The sequence below is a fragment of the Scardinius erythrophthalmus genome (assembly GCF_964197995.2).
Source record: "Scardinius erythrophthalmus genome assembly, chromosome: 15".
Taxonomy (NCBI): Eukaryota; Metazoa; Chordata; class Actinopteri; order Cypriniformes; family Leuciscidae; genus Scardinius; species Scardinius erythrophthalmus.
In genome coordinates, this window is record NC_138235.1 from 38646179 (window position 1) to 38664926 (window position 18748).

Consider the following 18748-nt stretch of genomic DNA (forward strand, 5'->3'; position numbering starts at 1 on the left):
CACTGTTTAATAGATTAGATCCGCTGCAGTTTTATTAAAGGCTAACGTTACATCGAGAAATGTGTTTAATTAAAATATTCAAAATAATACCTGGTTTACTGACTTTTATTGTAACTTGTTTGGATATAATTATAGAAAGGGTGGGTCCTGCACCCTGATATTTGTGAACTTGGCTTTTACCCACTTATAATAATATGATTGTATTTGTAAACAGCATTAGTTAAGGCATTAGGTAACAATGATATTAATCTTTGTTATTTTAGTAGTAAATGTTAACTATATTTAATGTGCTATATAAACGTGGACAGATCAATGAAAATGCTGAAAAACTCTCATTCTAATTTAATACAAATATTTTATTGTGTGATCCCCCCTTATATAGGCTAAAAAAAAATTTGTAATATCATTTAGCTTAAACTTAGTAACCACAGTAAAGCAGGCTAGAGAATGTTGAAAGGAGGTTTGAAATGTGTGTGCACACATGACAAATTATCAGGCTACTCTAAGCATTACAGTTAATAGTTATTACGTTATAAATATCTAGGTCTACAGATTTATGTGTGCAGAGGCCATATTATTATTATTATTATTTATTTTTTTGAGGAACATGGGGGCCCATCAGGACTGCCTATGCATATGGCCCGGGATCTTGTGCTACGCCCCTGTCCACGTGGGCATTCACATTGTGTAGCAACAATGCCATCTTTCCCTGTAGAGACCTGTCATGTGAATTATCAGTTTTTGCAATTAGTATATAGTTTATTTTCAGGTTACTTATTTTATGAAAATTAAGATGTTTACTACAACTCTTGTTGTAAGGTTTCTGTGGCTCAGTGATTAGAGCATTTTGTTAACTGTGCAAAAGGTTGCGAGTTCAATTCCCAGAGAACACGCTGATATGTATAGCCTGAATGCACTATAAGTCGCCTGTCTGACAAATACCAAAAAATTAATGTTAAACTATTGTATACTACTTGTATACTATTGTAACTACACTCCAGTCAGCTCACAGTAATGTGAATGTGAGATAAAATTTACTACACTGGCTATCACATTGGGGCTTGTGGATTACCAGGTAAAAATATATAGAAAATGTTAACAAAATGAGTATATATGGTTTATTTAGGGAACATATATGGTTTAATTATAATATATTATAATAAGCATTTGTTTATGCTATTGGACAATTCTCTTTAAATTCAACATATATAATTATATACAACTATTATATTAAATGTTTGGAATTTAACTGTGTTATGCTTGTTCAGAGATTATTTGTATAGTTATCTTAAATACATAGAACACTATTATAACTCCTCTATCTCTCCCTAGTTTTACTTAGCGAGACTCGATAAACCTTGTCCCTCACGCTTGCCCTTACAATACCGGCAAGTAAACCAGCATCTAAGCTGCACTGTTCATGTCCAGATTTATAGTGGTTCTCTCCTCGATCTATGGTTTTTCTATCGTCTAAGAAAAAGGACATAAGACTGGAAATTGATATGGCCATAGCTAACGTTAGTGCTTCTGAGATGGTAAAAGCGCGTTTTTTTTCTGGCGAATTAGCAAATGGTATGCAAACATACAATCAAACATAATACAGTGAAAGATAATCTTTAAAGTTTATTTGGGGCACAATGATCAGGCATATTAATAATCTTAATAACAAAGAAAATAATATTAAGGTTTATATAAACTAACAAAATAATAAACGAATAAATAAAACATTAAAGGTGGGGTATGTGATTCTCTTTTTTGGCCATTTTTTCAAAATCACTTGAAATCCTATTCCTAACCCACTTACAGCCACTGAGTTAGAAGCACTGAAATGAAAATTAAGCAATTTAATCAACTGTGGAACGGGCAGGACTCCAGCCAATCATTTCCAAGACCACCTAGAACCATTGGACAGTAAGTGCGTCAATCAAACGGTCGTACCATCCCCCCCTCCCCCATCCATGTCCATGTTCTTCAAATGGGTGGAGTCAAAGGAAAGAAGGTAGGACCATTTGAGTTGTGTATTTTCAAAATCTGCCGGCCGTTTTGCAAATCACATACCCCACCTTTAACAAAAGATAAAAAAAATCTCATAGAGGCACGCATAAACAAAATTAGTTTCTAACATTTTTGGAAAAAACAAAATCATTTGTGTTGATTAGAAATATACAGATTCGTAATAAATTGGCCATTCAAATGTAGCCGTGATGAAATGTATTTTTTAAACAAATCACACAAATATATATATCTCACAAATATTTGATTATAGTTGATGTTTTGTCATTGATTGATTTTTAAAGGCCTGAATATACAGGGTTTTTGCACTTGTACACATTTTGACCTAACCCACAATCTAAAGTGAGAACTATTTATGGTTAATAAGTTGTTAACAAAGCATAATCTAACTCTTTATATATGAGCAAATTAAACAATAACACTTTGTTAATTGACCTATCGCAAAACCCCGCCCTCGAACGGTCCTCGTACAATCCTAACTCAGCAACTGTAACTAAGGAGAAGGACCTCCGTCAAACATTGCGATTTCAGCAAGATGGTGAAACGATGCGCCTATGGCACCTGCAAGTCTGACACCAGGTACCCCAAAAGTTTAGAGGGAGGGGTCGTTTTTTTCCGCCTTTCCAAAGCCCAAGACGAAGCGGAAAGATGCCGACAATGGATTAAGCAGTGTGGGAGACCTCACTCACAGCTAAATGCCACATATATGGGCAGTTGATATGATATGACGGCAGTTTTCTGCAGTTTGACATGCCATATAAAACTATATTTATACAGCATTTGTCATTCTTGTACATTTATAATTATTATTAATATTATTCTTTATTTTCTTTATTTTACAGTGTCCTTGGCACATATGTTACATGCATTTACCATAGTAATAGCTAGGACTAGATCGTAGCTTTTATCCTTTAACCTTTTTTTAAACATAGTAACAAAACAAAAAGGAAATGCGAAGATAAAGCAGGATGTCGATGATGAATGATGAAAACATGATCGCAAATAGCCTAGGCCTACTGGTGACCATTTGAAGCAGAATGACAATGATGTAAACAAACAAACAAAGCATGATGCAAATGTCTTGTACTGGTGAATGCTTAATCTTCAGAAAGCAGAAGACTCCAATGAGTTTGGTAAGATTTGATGAAGGTCAGTACAGACCACAGTACGTTTGACAATGTTTATCCACGGTGGATCACTACACTGTTGCTATGTCGCTGTACAAAGGCTACATTGTAAATAGAAATTCTGTAGTGGTAAAATAAGAGGTGGGTAAACTATGAATTTGGTGATAAGGGATGTGACATGCAGCATGAAATGTTTAAAGACACGTAGAACATATGCGATGATGAAAGGTTAAACTTGACCGGTAACGTTACACCTTTGCCCCGATTGTTGTAATACTCCCGTCTTTGCTTATTTTAACATTTTGAACATATCCCTCCACTGCATATTGCAGCCCTTTCTGTCGAGCCCTGGAGGATATGTCTGCTGCATTACTCCAAAACCAATCACTTAGACCAATAGGTATGGAGCTTAACCCAGCATGTGTCTGGTTCTCAATTGTTTGACGGGCGTAGTAACAATAATAATTTGTAAATGACTTCCAGTAAGTACTTTATTACTGTATTATTATAAAGTTATAAATCTACTTGATTGTGGTTTAGTGCAAAATCTTTTTTGGTTTTCATTTATATATTCTAATCCATTAAAGTTGAGACAGGAGTGATGATCAGTGGGTTTGAGTTTTTACCTTTATCATTACGGCCTGGGCTGAAAAATGGATAGAGTTTGTCAGTGAAAGTCTGACCAGTGAAAGAGTAGATATGAGATCTGGACTCCACGTCATAAAAAGAGACCAGACCCTCCTCATAATCCACAAACACACCAACCTTCTCAGGTTTCACTTCCAGAGATAAAGAGACAGATGGACTTTCACAAGCTTTATAATGATTCTCATTCCTCAGAACCACAGTCCAGTATCCATCCTCAGGTGTCAGTGTGATCGCCTTCCTGTTAATGGATTCTCTGGCCACTCCTAAACTCCACTTAATCTTTCCCTTCACCTGCACCTCATAGTAAAATCTCCCTGAACTGAATCCCTGCTTTGCCAGAACACAACTCTTATCAAATCTCTTTGGGTTTTCTGGGACGTCCTGCTCAATGTCTCCATCACTGACTTGTTTTCCATCATCAGACAGGATGAGATGTGGATTCGCTGTATCAGGATCCAGAGTCACATCCACTGAGAGATATCAGACATTATCAATCAACTTCAGAACAACATTTTCATGTGTTTAGTATATAATAAAGATTATAAACAATGTATTGAAACTGTATTGAAGAAAAGGGTGTCAGTCACACTGTACCTGCAAACTTCTGCACAAACTTCAACCCTGTGGACACAGATGACAATATAATGAGGAATTATTCATAGCAACAGTATCAGGTTAACAGTGAGTTTCTCTACTGGCAGCATCAGTGGCATGAGAACATTTCACTAATAAAACCAAGAGATACATTTTCCTCATTTATTAAGGAAACTTAAAGGGGTCATATAATGCCATTTTTGTACAAGCTAATATGATTTTTTAGGGTCTAAATTAAAAGTTTGTAATATACTTTAATTAAAAATTCTCATTAGTATTGTAAGAAAACACTAATTTTACCTGGTCAAAAACAGCTCTGTTTTCAGCACGCCGTTTAAGTGCATGTGTCTTTAAATGATAATGAGCTTTGCTCACCCCGCCCCTCTGTTCTGTGCGTACACCGTTTCTAACACAATAATACAATAACCATAACGCAAAACTCAGCCACTGCATCTTCAACGGTTCGGATTTAGGAACATCCAAATGACTGCTGTGTTCCTTATTACACAGAAGAACTCAACACCACAATCGCAGATGCCATTCTGCTCCAGAGAGGGTATCAACAGTGATGCGCGAACTATGATGACAGACAGCTCGCTCACGAGCGAGGACGGGTCTGTGTTGAAACGCTGCTGTCAATCACCCATCGTGGGAGGGGCGTCGATTTAGTGACGTCACAAAATCGAACGGCTTGATTTCAGAGAGTGTCAAACATATAAGGAGATTAAAAAAAAAAAACACTGGATGGATTTTTATCATTTTATGATGGTTGTGTACAGGCACTGCCAACACACATTTCAGTACAATCAGCTTGTAAAAGTGCATGTACCATTATATGACCCCTTTAAGCAGTTTTGAGGCTTGAATTGAGGAACCGATTAAGCTGATTAAATTAAGGAAAGAAGGCTACCTATTTATTTTTAGAGAATTAGTTCAATTTTGCAGTTTTATTTAGAGACACCATTGTTAGTTCCCAGCATGCTTTGCACATGGCTGTAAATGGAGAGTAAATATTGAAATTAAGTGTTATTGTGTTTTTTCAGGGAGCTGGTCATGGAAGAATACGCATATGGGATCGCTGCAGGGATCACCACAAATGGAACCCAGCCTAGCACAAGTTACACCAGCATACGAGCACTAGGCCTGGCGTCGGACGCTCCGCAATGTCCGACTGCCAAAGGGGTGTGGAGGAACTCACAGGGTTCGCCTAAGAGGGGAACTCGACTGGAGCAAAAAACGCATGCATCCGTTCCAATGGAAGGGAGTGGCGCAGCAAGCCGACACTAGAGCGGGAACTTCGGTGTTACCAGCTGGTTGAAGCGAGCACACAGGAAGAAACCGACTCAACACGTAGGCAATAAAACCTAGCGCACGTGTTAGGTGTCGCCCAGCCCGCAGCTCTACAGATGTCTGTCAGCGAGGCGCCATGTGCCAGTGCCCAAGAAGAAGCGACACCCCTAGTGGAGTGGGCTTTCAACCTGGGCGGGCAGGGCAGTCTATCCAGTGGGCCATCCTCTGCTTGGAGACAGCCTTTCCCTTCTGCTGGCCTCCGTAACAGACGAAGAGCTGATCTGAGGTCCTGAGGCTTGCGTTCTGTCCACGTACAGATGCAGACCCTTCTTGCAGGAAGGAAAGCACGGCTCTGATCGAGCAAGATCGGGGGTTCTCCTCGTGAGAAGAACACCAGTCAACAAACAGGTTCCACTTCAATGCATAGAGGCGCCTTGTAGAGGGGGCTCTAACGGAAGTGATGGTGTCTACTACCGCGGGGGGTAGGTCACCTAGAACCTCCGTGTCCCGTCCAGGGACCAGACATGGAGTTTCCAGAGGTCTGGACGCGGGTGCCATAGCGTGCACCGTCTCTGAGAGAGCAGGTCCTCTCTCAGAGGAATGGGCCAGGGAGGGGCTGTCGCGAGGAGCACTAGTTCCGGGAACCAGGTCCGATTGGGCCAATACGGCGCAACTAGCAAGACCTGCTCCTCGTCTTCCCTGGCTTTGTACAAGGTCTGTGCAAGAAGGCTCACTGAGGGAAACGCAAACTTGCGTAGACCCCGGGGCCAGCTGTGTGCCAGAGCATCCCTGACCGAGGGGACCCTGGCAATAGAACAACTGGCAGTGAGACGAGTCCGGGGCGGCAACAGATCTACATGTGCAGTCCCAAAGTGCCTGAAAATCAGCTGGACCACCTGGGGATGGAGTCGCCATTCTCCCGGTAGCACCTGCTGCCGTGAGAGCTCGTCGGCTGCACGGTTGCGCAGGCCCGGAATGTAAACAGCACAAAGCGAGCTCAGATGCTTCTGACTCCAGAGGAGGAGATGGCAGGCGAGTTGTGACATGCGGCGGGAGCATAGACCACCTTGGCGGTTGATGTACACAACGGTCGCAGTGCTGTCCATACGGACCAGTACATGCTTGCCTAGTAGCGGTGTTTTGAAGCGGCTCAGCACAAGATGTACTGCTAACAACTCAAGGCAGTTGATGTGCCAATGCAGTTGAGGCCCCATCCACAGACCTGAAGCTGCATGCCCGTTGTACGTGGCCCCCCAGCCAGTGGCAGAGGCATCCGTGGAGACCACAGAGTGCCTGGACACTTGTTCTAGGGGAACACCTGCCCGCAGGAACGAAGGGTCTGACCATAAGCTGAGAGTTTGGCAACAGTGCGGGGTCACTTGGACCCGGCACGAACTGCTCTGCCACGCCCATCTCGGGACTCGATCGTGGAGCCAGTGTTGCAGCGGTCTCATATGAAGCAATCCGACCGGAGTTAAAGTGGCTGCAGATGCCATATGCCCCAGGAGCCTCTGAAAAAGTTTCAGTGGTGCCGCTGTTCTGCATCTAAGCATGGTCAGGCAGCTCAACACTGACTGGACACGGGCCTCGGTGAGGGGAGCTGTCATGTTGATTGAGTCCATCTCCATACCGAGAAAACAGATCCTCTGCCCAGGGTGAGTTTGCTCTTTTCACAGTTGACCCGAAGCCCTAGGTGGCTGAGGTGACTGAGCACCATGTCCCTGTGTTCGCACAACTGCTCTCTCGACTGGGCCAGAATGAGCCAGTCATCGATGTAGTTGAGAATGCGAACACCACGCTCGCACATTGGAGCAATGGCCGCCCCTGCAACTTTCATGAAGACGTGGGGCGACAGGGCCAGCCCGAAGGGTAAGACTTTGTACTGATATGCCCGTTCCTCGAACGCAAAGTGAAGAAACGGTCTGTGTCGAGGGACAATCGAGACATGAAAGTACACGTCCTTCAGGTCTATCGCTGCAAACCAATCTTGGGGACGGATGCATTGAAAATGCATTTCTGCGTAAGCATCTTGAACGGCAGCCTGTGAAGGGACCGGTTCAGGACACGCAGGTCCAAGATAGGTCATAACCCACCGCTTTTCTTGGGTACAATGAAGTACGGGCTGAAGAAGCCGGTCTTCATATCGGCTGGAGGGACTGGCTCGATTGCGTCCTTCGCCAGTAGGACTGCAATCTCTGCCCGGTGAAGGCCGGGGGACGCCGGGCGAACTGAATCGCATAGCCGAGTCTGATGGTACAGATGAGCCAGCGAGATGGGCTGGGAAGCGCTAGCCAGGGTCCCATGCAGGGACCCGACTCGGATGGCATAGTAGCCCGAAGTGGGGTCTGCGTGTGCAACACTAACCTGACTCCACCGATCGGCAGGGGATGAGTGAGACGGCATAAGCATCAGGCTACCGCTGGCGAAGCAAGAGGGGGCAGAGGGTGGCAAGGCATAGCGTCGCACACCGCCAACCTCACTCTCTTGGGACCCAGAGATAGAGAAGCTGTTTTTGCTGAGAATGTGGTACCGCTGGCTGAGACGCCAGTTGCGGAACAGTATGATTCAACAAAAGTTGAAGTTCCATCCTCCGGGGAAAAGCAGCTGACTCTGGGATGCCCGTCTCAGAGCTGCTGAGATGGGTGGTGCCGTCTTCCTGCGAAGCTCAACGTCACAGTAGAGCTGGCTGAGGTGGAGTTTTTTTGTTTGTTTTTTTTCGCAGGGGACTGACATCCTTGGCGACAAACAGACTGAGGGCCCACCAGTGACTCAGGGAGCACATTGTGGCAAGCTTTTGGTTACCTCAGCCTGCTTTTGAACTGCGGAGAACCGCTGGGCACAAAGCCATTCTTTTTTAAATCTCCTCATTCTTTTTTATTTCTACTCATTCTTTGTGCAAGCTTGCTCATAATGATAGGGCCTGATAGCTCCTAAAGAAGAACTAGATCGGGCACCAGAAGAAGAACTAGATCGGGGCATTAACGAGGGGACTCCACCTCGTTAAGGCACTTGAGTCTCGACCGTGCATCTAGAGTGCCGAAAGACGCGGGCTGGGTTGCCGTGACAACCCGCGCTGTCATCCGGCAGCTCGATGGCACATGGCACACTGATCACTTCAACCCTAATGAGAAAGGCAAGACGAACAACATGCTGACGTGGTTATGCTCTCAGAGAGAACAAACAGGATGAAAGTGCAAGCCTGATATGAGCACTCACATTCTCATTGAAGGCGCAACATTCTGAGCTGTAAAAAACAGTTGTTTTGCCGGCTCTCAGTGAGATCGCGGCCAGCGCTGTTTGCGCTGTAACACCAACACCAGCTTGAAGAGGCGTTCTCCTGAAGAAGCAGACTCGTTTTCTTTTTTTGAAGTTTAACACTCTCAGAAGATTGTAGAGCAGGAACAGTAGAACCGCTCGGCTCCGAAGCGAAAGACAATATGCGACGCACCTACTGCTCGTTATATGCTCGTGCTGCAAGCAGAGCAGCTGATGCAATTATCGCATGCCAATATGCATTGGCTCGTTTTAATACTTTCGAAGTAGATTGGTCTCTCAAGGCGATCCCAATTACGTCATCACGTCAACGTTACGTTGAACGTGAGCGACTGAAAGGGAACAGGTAATTTCCGTTCAGTCAAAATCACACACTTTTGAGAGTCAACTTAAATTAAAAAAAGCACATTTCACACAAAAACATATTCAATTAATTGTGTCATATACTAAATTATTTAGATTGTACATGATTTATTCAGGTAGAATTTATTAAAGAAATCAAGCCTTAAGAACTCAAAAATATCATGTGTAATATTGTTACTATAATTTTTTTAGATAGCATGTAACATTTTTACAGTGATTTGTATTAGTGTTTGTTCATGAATAGTTACATCATATCACTTACATGTCTCTAAAGTTAAAGTAATACTGCAATAACTGGTTATGATATGATACCAGTCTAATGCTAACATGGCAAGTTTAAGTTATGTTATGGTTATATTTTTCAAACAGTGTGATCTTTTGCAGACTGAGACTAAATAATTGTGGTGCTCACCAACTTTTTATTCAACCCATAATATTTATTATATATTAAAGTTAATAGCAAAAAAATCTATACACTGTATTTGATATTCACATACCAGTTTGAGTGAGATCTTCATTCAATGTCTCATCTAGAGTTTTCTTCAGTTCAGTCAGAGCTCTTTTCAGAGAGTCTACATTCACATCAGAGTCAATCCTGATCTCAGTCCAGTTCTTGGTGTGTGGACGAGTGTTCAGGGATGAGCTCATCTACAGCAGGAGAGAGAGAAGACTGTTAAATATGATAATTATTATTAAAGCAGTTAATTCAATATGTTTTACACAGGAGCTTTCTAACACAGTTGAGGCAAAACCTCTGTATGGATATGGATATATATCACCGTACTTCCTCTAGTTGATTGATCACTTTAAAAATTGCTAATATATTCTGTATTAATTCGGCACAATATGCAAGATTTTCTGCCGCTAGAGGGCGCTACATTCCAAACAACAACAACGGCGTAGCTTTAAGCGATGTGAAGGAGCGTGGAATGATGGGAACTGTCATTTTCAACTCCACAGTGGATGTAAATCAGTCAGACGGGAATCGAAAAATCATGTTCATGGGTGAGGTAAAGTTCTATTTTTGTAAATGTTGCGTTTAATGACATGCTTTTATTTTATTAAAATGAATTAACCGCAAGAAAAGTAAGGTTTAATACTAAATTGGTTATCATAGATGTTACTGTATTTGTCGAATCATTGTTGTGATAACACTGCGCAGTGTTACGTGTTCTAAACAATTGTTGTAAAAGTACATTCGAACATACCCACATCATTTGCCAAAATACTGATTCATCTTTATGTATAACACATGCTATATGTAATGAAGTTCAGATGTTATGGGAAGAAGGAGTAACGCATTTGTCCAGGACTCCACGCAGTAGGAGCGAAAACCGAGGGTAACACGGATTTGGCGCCATTGACTTGCGACTCCCAGCTCACCCTTACTCACACGCCTCGTTTCCTTGGTTAAAGGAGAACTTGGTAGCTTTTTTAACTTAATAAAACTGTCTAGAAATCATGTGGATGGTTAAACAACCTGTTCTGGTGATATTGGTGACTTTCCCCGCTCCCCCCAGCGTTCCCAGGCGGAAAACCAACCTTGCAACTTGTTCACTACAGTCCCGGCAAGATAGAAATTGGAAGTCTCGTGAGAAGCGAAAGCGAGAACGAGAACGAGCGCGAAACACAAATTGCTTTACGGCAATTCGACATAAACACACACGCATGTATGATGTATTACAAGATTACCCACCTCGGTAGACATAGCTCCACGCGATACAGTTGGCTTGCTCCGATCAAAACAAACGCACATGAGCAGCGGTAGAGAGGGGGAGGAGTCCGCCGCAAGTGAGTTTTTTACAACCGTGTTGTGAAATATATGCCCCACCACAGCTGTAGGGGGAGCTCGTGGGGAAAACATGCGACAACAAAAGAGAAAATCAGCGAAGAAGTGACTAGAGTTCGCTAGAGTTGCCGAGTTCGGCTTTAAAATTGCAATTTTCTCACGATTTAAAAATAGTTGGAAACATTTGACATATGGTAAGTAATCAACTTAACAAAATATATAACACTGGCCTTGTAATTTTGGGATATTTAATGCAAAAATCGTACATATTGTACCTTTAAAACCTTTCCGAAATATTTAAATATGCAAAAGAGTTAAAGGAATTTAATAAGGGGATTTTGGATTTCTCTTTTTCTCACTCCATAAATCAGAAAATACTGTCAACAGACAGAAAAAAAAAAAAATTCTCCATGTTTTTAGGAATAAAATGTTCTATAAATCAAAAATCGAAACCTTCTTCTATAACCTACTTTCAATCTTATTCTTATAATCTAATTTAGCTTTTTTCTTTTTTCTCTAAAAAGTTCATTATCATCTTTTAAAAAAAGCAGCTTTTTTCTCATTAAGGCAAGTTGTAAGATCTTTAGTGAGCCACAACCTGTTACTTGGATATATTCTAATTGTTTTTGTTTTAACACAATTATTTTCACAAAAACTTATATAAGATGTGAACTTGTCGGTGATTTCATGTACATTATCACATTCATCAAAGAACAGTTGCCACTCTGATTCATCAAAACGTCTCGGTTGCTTATGTAACCCTTGTTCCCTGAAGGAGGGAACGGAGACGTAGTCGGACGTACCGTACTGATTGGGATCACGCTTAGGAAGCCTGTCATCTTCGAGTATTGAAAAAACGAGCCAATGCACAAGAATGGCGCACGTATCCAGTCCATAGGAGGGGAATTGCGCAGCAAGCCGGAGAAACGAAGGGTTTGGCGACAGGCCGGGGTGATTGTCAAACAGTGCGTGCCGCTCTGCCACGCCTATCTCGGGACTCGGCCGTGAAGCCAGTGCTGAAGCGGTCTCATATGAAGCAATCTGAGTGGCATTACTGCGACTGTGGATGCCATATGCCCCAGGAGCCTCTGAAAAAGTTTCAGTGGAACCACTGTTTTGCTCTTGACAGTATTCAAGCAATTCAGCACCAACCGGACACGATGCTCTGTGAGTCGTGCCGTCTGGTGGACAGAGTCAAGCTCCATACCGAGAAAAGAGATCCTCTGCACGGGGGCTTTTCCCAGTTGACCTGAAGACCCAACTGATTGATATGCTGGAGCAGCAAGTCCCTGTGCTCGCTCAACTGCTCCCGAGACTGAGCTAGTATCCGCCAGTCGCCGAGATAGTTAAGGATAGGAACACCACGCTCTCTCATGGGAGCAATGGCCACCTCCGCATCTTTACGAAGGCTGCAAATTGTATTTCATGCAAATTACCTTCTGTCCTCAATAAGGTCAAAACTACCCAAGTCTGGGATCTTGATTAATGCAAATTCAAATCGTTAGTTTGTGCCTCCGTGGGGCAGCATTACTTTATAGGATTAGCCATAACCTCTGGTTATTGTTTGAGCTTTAACGAAGTTGTTTTACAGGCGACTGTAGGGGACCAAACAGAATTACTATTTAAATAATGGCAAGCATGGGAATATATTAAATATTATTAGTCATAACCTGTGCTCTGACTAATGATCAGACTGGCGAGTTTGTGACCGTGAGATTCACGTTAACGGCCGGTGTAAGACTCTGAACAACATTGGAATCCGAATAAACAAGTACAATCTAAAGTAAAGAGTTAAACAGAATAATAAAATATCTAGATAAATATAAATTACCAATAATCCACTGGCATTTCAACCTAAATTCAAGGTCAAGATAAAATTGAGTCAGATAAAAGTGTAATTGAAATTAAATCACTCAAGCGACCAACACACAGGAAACCTTCAGCCACACCATTGGACACCGTCGTTGGGTCAACTGGGTGGACCTTAAAGAACAGACAGTTTGTCCTGTAATATTGTACATAATGACAGATGTTGACAGACCTGTATGACATGGAGATGATCGTCAGTGTGTGAGAGCTGCTCCAGCTCAGTGTTTCTCCTCTTCAGCTCAGTGATTTCCTGATCCAGCTCTTTAATGAGATCTTCAGCCTGTTTCTCTGCTGCTTTCTGCTGTTCCTCCATCATCTTCAGCTGCTTAGACTGACATCTCTCAATGGAGCGGATCAGATCAGTGAAGAGCTCAACACTGGAGGATCTCTCTTCCTCTGTGTTTCTCTGATGATTGAAAACAGTTATATTTTAATCTAGTCCATATTCACATAGTATTCACACAGATAGTTCACCCTAAAATGAAAATTATATCATCTTTAATCAACCTTTCAGTGTAACACAAAATAAATGTTTTGCATGCTGCTCTTGAGGACGAGCTGTTGAATAACTCCATACAACAGATTTGTGCTCTATGGGAAAAAAATCATACGTGTTTTGAGCAACATGAGGGTTACTAGATCATGGCAGAACTCACAATTTAATTCAACGCCTTTAATAAATAGATTGAACTATTATGATGCAAATAATTTTTTTAAATGTATTTTTTTTGCCAAGATAGTTAGAGAATGAACAGAAAGTGAAAGGGGGATCGGAAACGACCATGAGTCAGGATATGAACTCGGGTTGATCGAAGCACAAACCTTTCTCAGCTCTACTGAGTTCTGGATCTCTTGAATCATCTTCATTCTGTCCTGGATCATCTGATGAACGTCTGTCTGTGTCTGAACCAGCTGATTCTACATACAGAGAAAAACACAGACACATTTATCACTGAATATAGCTTTCCATTTTCTTACAGTCTTGTTATATTACTTACGTATTCCCTGAAGGAAGGAAAGGAGACGTTACGTTGGACTGAACTGCTGTATTGCGATCTCGCCTTAGAGCCCAATCACCTTTGAACAATGTTTTACGCTGTCTGCTGAGGAGCTGAGACGGGGTCCTGGCCATTTCAGCGGAGGTACAGGCGTTGTGTACAGGCATCTAGGTTACATTAGTAATTTGTAATGAATCTGCGCACTCATTTGTGAGACGCGCTGTCATGTCTACCAAGGCCATCTCCATACCGAGAAAAGACATTCTCTGCATGGGGGAGAGTTTGATCTTTTCCCAGTTGACCCGAAGCCCCAAACGGCTGAGCTGCTTGAGCACCAGGTCCCTGTGTTCGCATAACTGATCTTGTGACTTTGGCTAGAATGAGTCAGTCGTCGAGATACGTTGAGATAAGTATGTGTCCTTCAGGTTGACCGCTGCAAACCAATCTTGGTGGCGAACACATGTGAGGATGCATTTATGCGTCAGCATCTTGAACGGAAGCTTGTGAAGGGCCCGATTCAAGACGCGCAGATCCAAGATCGGTCGTAACCCACTGCCTTTCTTGGGCACAATTAAGTACGGGCTGTAAAACCCTGACTCCACATCGGCTGGAGGGACCGGCTCTATCGTGTCCTTCGTCAGTAAGACTGCGATCTCCGCACGCAGCACAAGAGCATCCTTGTCTGCCACTGAGGTACACCAGACGCTGCTGAATCTGGGGGATGCCCGCCGACCTGAATCGCATAGCTGAGTCTGATTATGCAAATGACCCAGCGAAATGGGCTGGTAAGCGCTAGCCAGGCTTCCAGACACAGTACAGAGGGACAATAGATGTGCCTGCAGTGGGGCAGCGCTGTGGCGCACAGGGGCCTGCCTCAGAAGTGTGTAAGTGTGGTGGCAAACTTACCTGGCTCCACAGTTCCCATGAAGGAGAGGCTGGAGATGCATGAGAAGGCATTGCGTCCTTGAACCTGTTTGATCACCTTCGTCTGCTTTTGTACTGCCGAGAACTGCTGGGCAAAGTTTTCGACAACATCGCCTTAGGGGCCGGACTGGGAGATGAGGGAGTTGAGAAAGTGGACTTTGTCGACTTCCTTCCTGGAAGAGCATGAGGAGATCACAAATTCGTGGAAGGCACCTTTTTCTGACAGAAACCGTTCCACTGCCTTCTCCGCTCTCACTACCGATGGCGGGGCGACCAAATGGTACATGGAGATCCCCCAGGCAGAGTGTGCAGTTGCGGTGCATTCTTGGCTTTACTCGTGGCCAAGGCTTACAGCGCCGCTGGACAGGCCGCCTCTACCCTGGACGCTATAGCCCTCCTGAGGTCAAAGCACTAAAAGAGCTGCAGGGGGGTAGTTTTGACCCAAGGTTAATGCAGGAGCTGCGGACAGTGACGGACTTCGCCCTGAGGGTGTTGAAAGTCACTGTGCGGTCCCTTGGGTAGACGATGTCCACGCTAGTGGTTCAGGAACGGCATCTCTGGCTTAAACTGGCTGAGATGAAGAAAGGGACCGGAGTGGGAAGCTGCTGTTCACCATGCACTGCCCTGAGAAACCAGTCATCCAGCCGCGAGCGTTCGGGACATGGTTGGAGGATTCCACTCGAGCCCAATGCTCGCGTGCCCTGGGAAATTATGGCAGTCAGCCATGGTCGGACTCGAACAATGCTACTCACCGAGAAGAGGGGAAGTGCAGTCGAATCTTCATCCCCAGAGGACTCAAACCCGCTCTCTGATGCAGTGATCGACATCCGGTCCTCTGCTGGAGCCCTGAATGAGATGCTGGGTCCCCCACGGGACCACGGGGATTTACCCGGTAGTAGAGTCACACCAACAAAGGAACAACTCACTCACTGAATGATGATTGAAGAGCAGAGTGAAACAACATCTGCTCTGCTTCGAAGCAAAAGCTTAATGTGTGAGTTTGCACACTGCCTTATATAACTGGAAGCTGGAAGTGGCTTGTGATGCAAATCTCTTTCACCAATGTGCATTGGCTTGTTCTGTTACCACTAGATGGTGATTGGGCTCTCAGGAGAGATCCCTATATGTCAGTTCAGTCCGATGTAACGTCGAACGTGACTGACTGATAGGGAACTGCATTTCATGGGGTGTTTAAAGTGTTTTGTCTGTAACTCTTTACCTTCTTCTCTCGACTCTCCTCCTCTATAGGAACAGTGTTGTGAGTCCTGTGTTCTCCTTCAGTGCAGGACAAACAAACACATGTCTGGTCATCTCTGCAGAACAGCTCCAGAGGTCTCTCGTGTTTCTGGCATATATAATCCTCCAGATTTTCCACAGCGTTGATCAGTGTGTGTTTCTTTAGACGTGGGACTCTGCGATGAGGCTCCAGATGAGTCTCACAGTAAGAGCTTTGACACATCAGGCAGGTCTTCACTGCTTTCTGCTTTCTTTCATCACAGATGTCACAGAACACCTCAGATTCTCCTAGATTGAGCTTCTCCTTAAAGTGTTGCACAACCTCTCTGAATGTTGTATTAATCTTGAGCTCAGGTCTTTTGCTGAATTTTTCTTTACAGAGTGGACAGAAGCAGGTCTGTGTGTTCGTCCAGCACTTGATCAGGCAGGTTCTGCAGAAGTTGTGTCCACATGGAGTGGTGACTGGATCAGTGAACACTTCCAGACAGATGGAGCACTGGAGCTCCTCATTTAGTGATGGACCACTGGAGGACGCCATGGCTGTAAAGCAGGGGTGTCCAAACTCGGTCCTGGAGGGCCACTGTCCTGCAGAGTTTAGCTCCAACCCCAGTTAAAAACACCTGAACCAGATAATCAAGATCTTACTAGGACTTGATTATCTGGTTCAGGTGTGTTTAATTGGGGTTGGAGCTAAACTCTGCAGGACAGTGGCCCTCCAGGACCGAGTTTGGACACCCCTGCTGTAAAGATAAGTAATAACGACAATATATCATCTGCATTGCTGAAGAGAGCAAGTTTGATAATTATATGTGCTGAGTAAATTAGGCTATGGATGTTGTATGTTAAATATTATTATAACTAACAACAATAAATTATGTACCACTGTTTATATCAAAGTCAAAGAATGTCTAACACGCACCAACACTAACCCTAACCACACTGAGCCTATAGGCTAAGCTCCGCCCTTAACTTCTGGTCTGAGACTGCTGGTTTTGTTTTAGATGGGTACTGTATTGAGTAATAGAAAAAACCTGATGAAACTAAATACTAGGGTTGGGCGATATATCTCATGACATTGTTAGGCGCATCTGGTCAGTAAAGCCGGTTCCTTGATTAGTAGTAAATCGCCATCACCTGCTTTCAGATGGAGCGGCATTCACTACACAGAGCCATAGTTAACTGACAAGCTGAGCCATATCGCATTAATATCGCAGACGCCTGCGATAATTAATGCGATATGGCTCAGCTTGTCAGTTAGTGAATGCCGCTCCATCTGAAAGCAGGTGATGGCGATTTACTACTAATCAAGGAACCGGCTTTACTGACCAGATGCGCCTAACAATGTCATGAGATATATCGCCCAACCCTACTAAATACAGGAACTAAACAGAAACTAGGAGTCACAGTACAGCAAATGTAACAGGTTTTTACAACAACATTTTTCTCAGTGCTCGAAGTGGGGCGGTACCGGCACTTCTGCATTTTACTCCAAAGCGTACCTGCACTTTTTCTTGCATACCGCTACTTCTCGCATGTAGCCGGTACTCTACCACTGACAGAAAAAGCGTCAGTGTCACGCCCATTTCACATGTACTCCGTTTGCAATGCGTATGCGGTGCATTTTTTTTTCCCGCACCCATATTAACAGGTTAGAGCTTTCACACTGCACGCGGATGCGGTCCGCCCGGCAATGCGTTCCAGGAGCGGTGCGTATACAGCAGTGCAGAGATCGTTTCTGCACCGAGTCTATTTTTGCCGCACATGGTTCGTGGTCAAAATTAACACAGAATATGACATGAAAATATAATAATCTCACTATAAATGCATTTAATTAAATAAAATGTAGTAATCTCACCATAAATGTATTTTTGGACTTGCAGACTTGCAATAGTTCCGTTTACACACACACACACACACACACACACACACAGACACACACACACACACACACACACACACACACACACACACACACACACACACACACACACACACACACACACACACACGACTTGTTTAAATACATTTATGTTGTTAATAAATATCAACAAATTGTTGTTGTACCAGCAATATCTCACTGTAGAAATCTCAAATGTCATGATTACTAATTTACTTGCCAATGCAAGAGAGTACCGGCACCTTTTTCCCCCCACTTCAAGCACTGATTTTAATACCATCATAAGATCTTTTATAAAAAACAACAACATCAGTGGAACTGTAATTTTTCAAGCAAATAACTTACTAAATAAACATCTGTATACACCAAGAGTCATTTCTGTTTAATAGAGTTATGGTTTTCATTTAACTTTGTTTATTCTGTCTGCAGTTCAAATACTTCCTGATTCTGATATATGTTGCATGAACACAGACTTTCATTTTACAAACGTTCTTGTACTGCATCATGCTATCAAACTAGTGAACTTACATTTCCATCACTTACCTGTGAGTGAATGTCAGATTTGATCGTTAATTTCAGGGTTTCTGTAAAGAAGTGTTGTTTGAAGAAGCTTCCAGCTCATCTGTTCAGTTTCACTTTCACCGAAGTCTTTACACACATGCAGTGATGTCATATACTGTAGCTCCGCCCATAATCATAAATATGAAACTGTTCCTAAACCATCCAT

General features: G+C 43.3%; 1 protein-coding gene across 1 annotated transcript; it reads right to left on the reverse strand.

The window, feature by feature from the left end:
* Positions 1 to 1612: 1612 nt before the first annotated feature.
* Positions 1613 to 16864, reverse strand: LOC308703384 (E3 ubiquitin-protein ligase TRIM39-like). The gene is made up of 6 exons (XM_081386824.1): positions 16108 to 16864; positions 13789 to 13884; positions 13139 to 13372; positions 9806 to 9956; positions 4383 to 4409; positions 1613 to 4258 (listed from the first exon to the last, which is right to left on the reverse strand). The coding sequence occupies exons 1-6, from the start codon at positions 16660 to 16662 to the stop codon at positions 3714 to 3716; spliced, it is 1608 nt and encodes a 535-aa protein (XP_081242950.1). The 5' UTR covers positions 16663 to 16864; the 3' UTR covers positions 1613 to 3713.
* Between the last annotated feature and the right edge of the window lie 1884 nt (positions 16865 to 18748).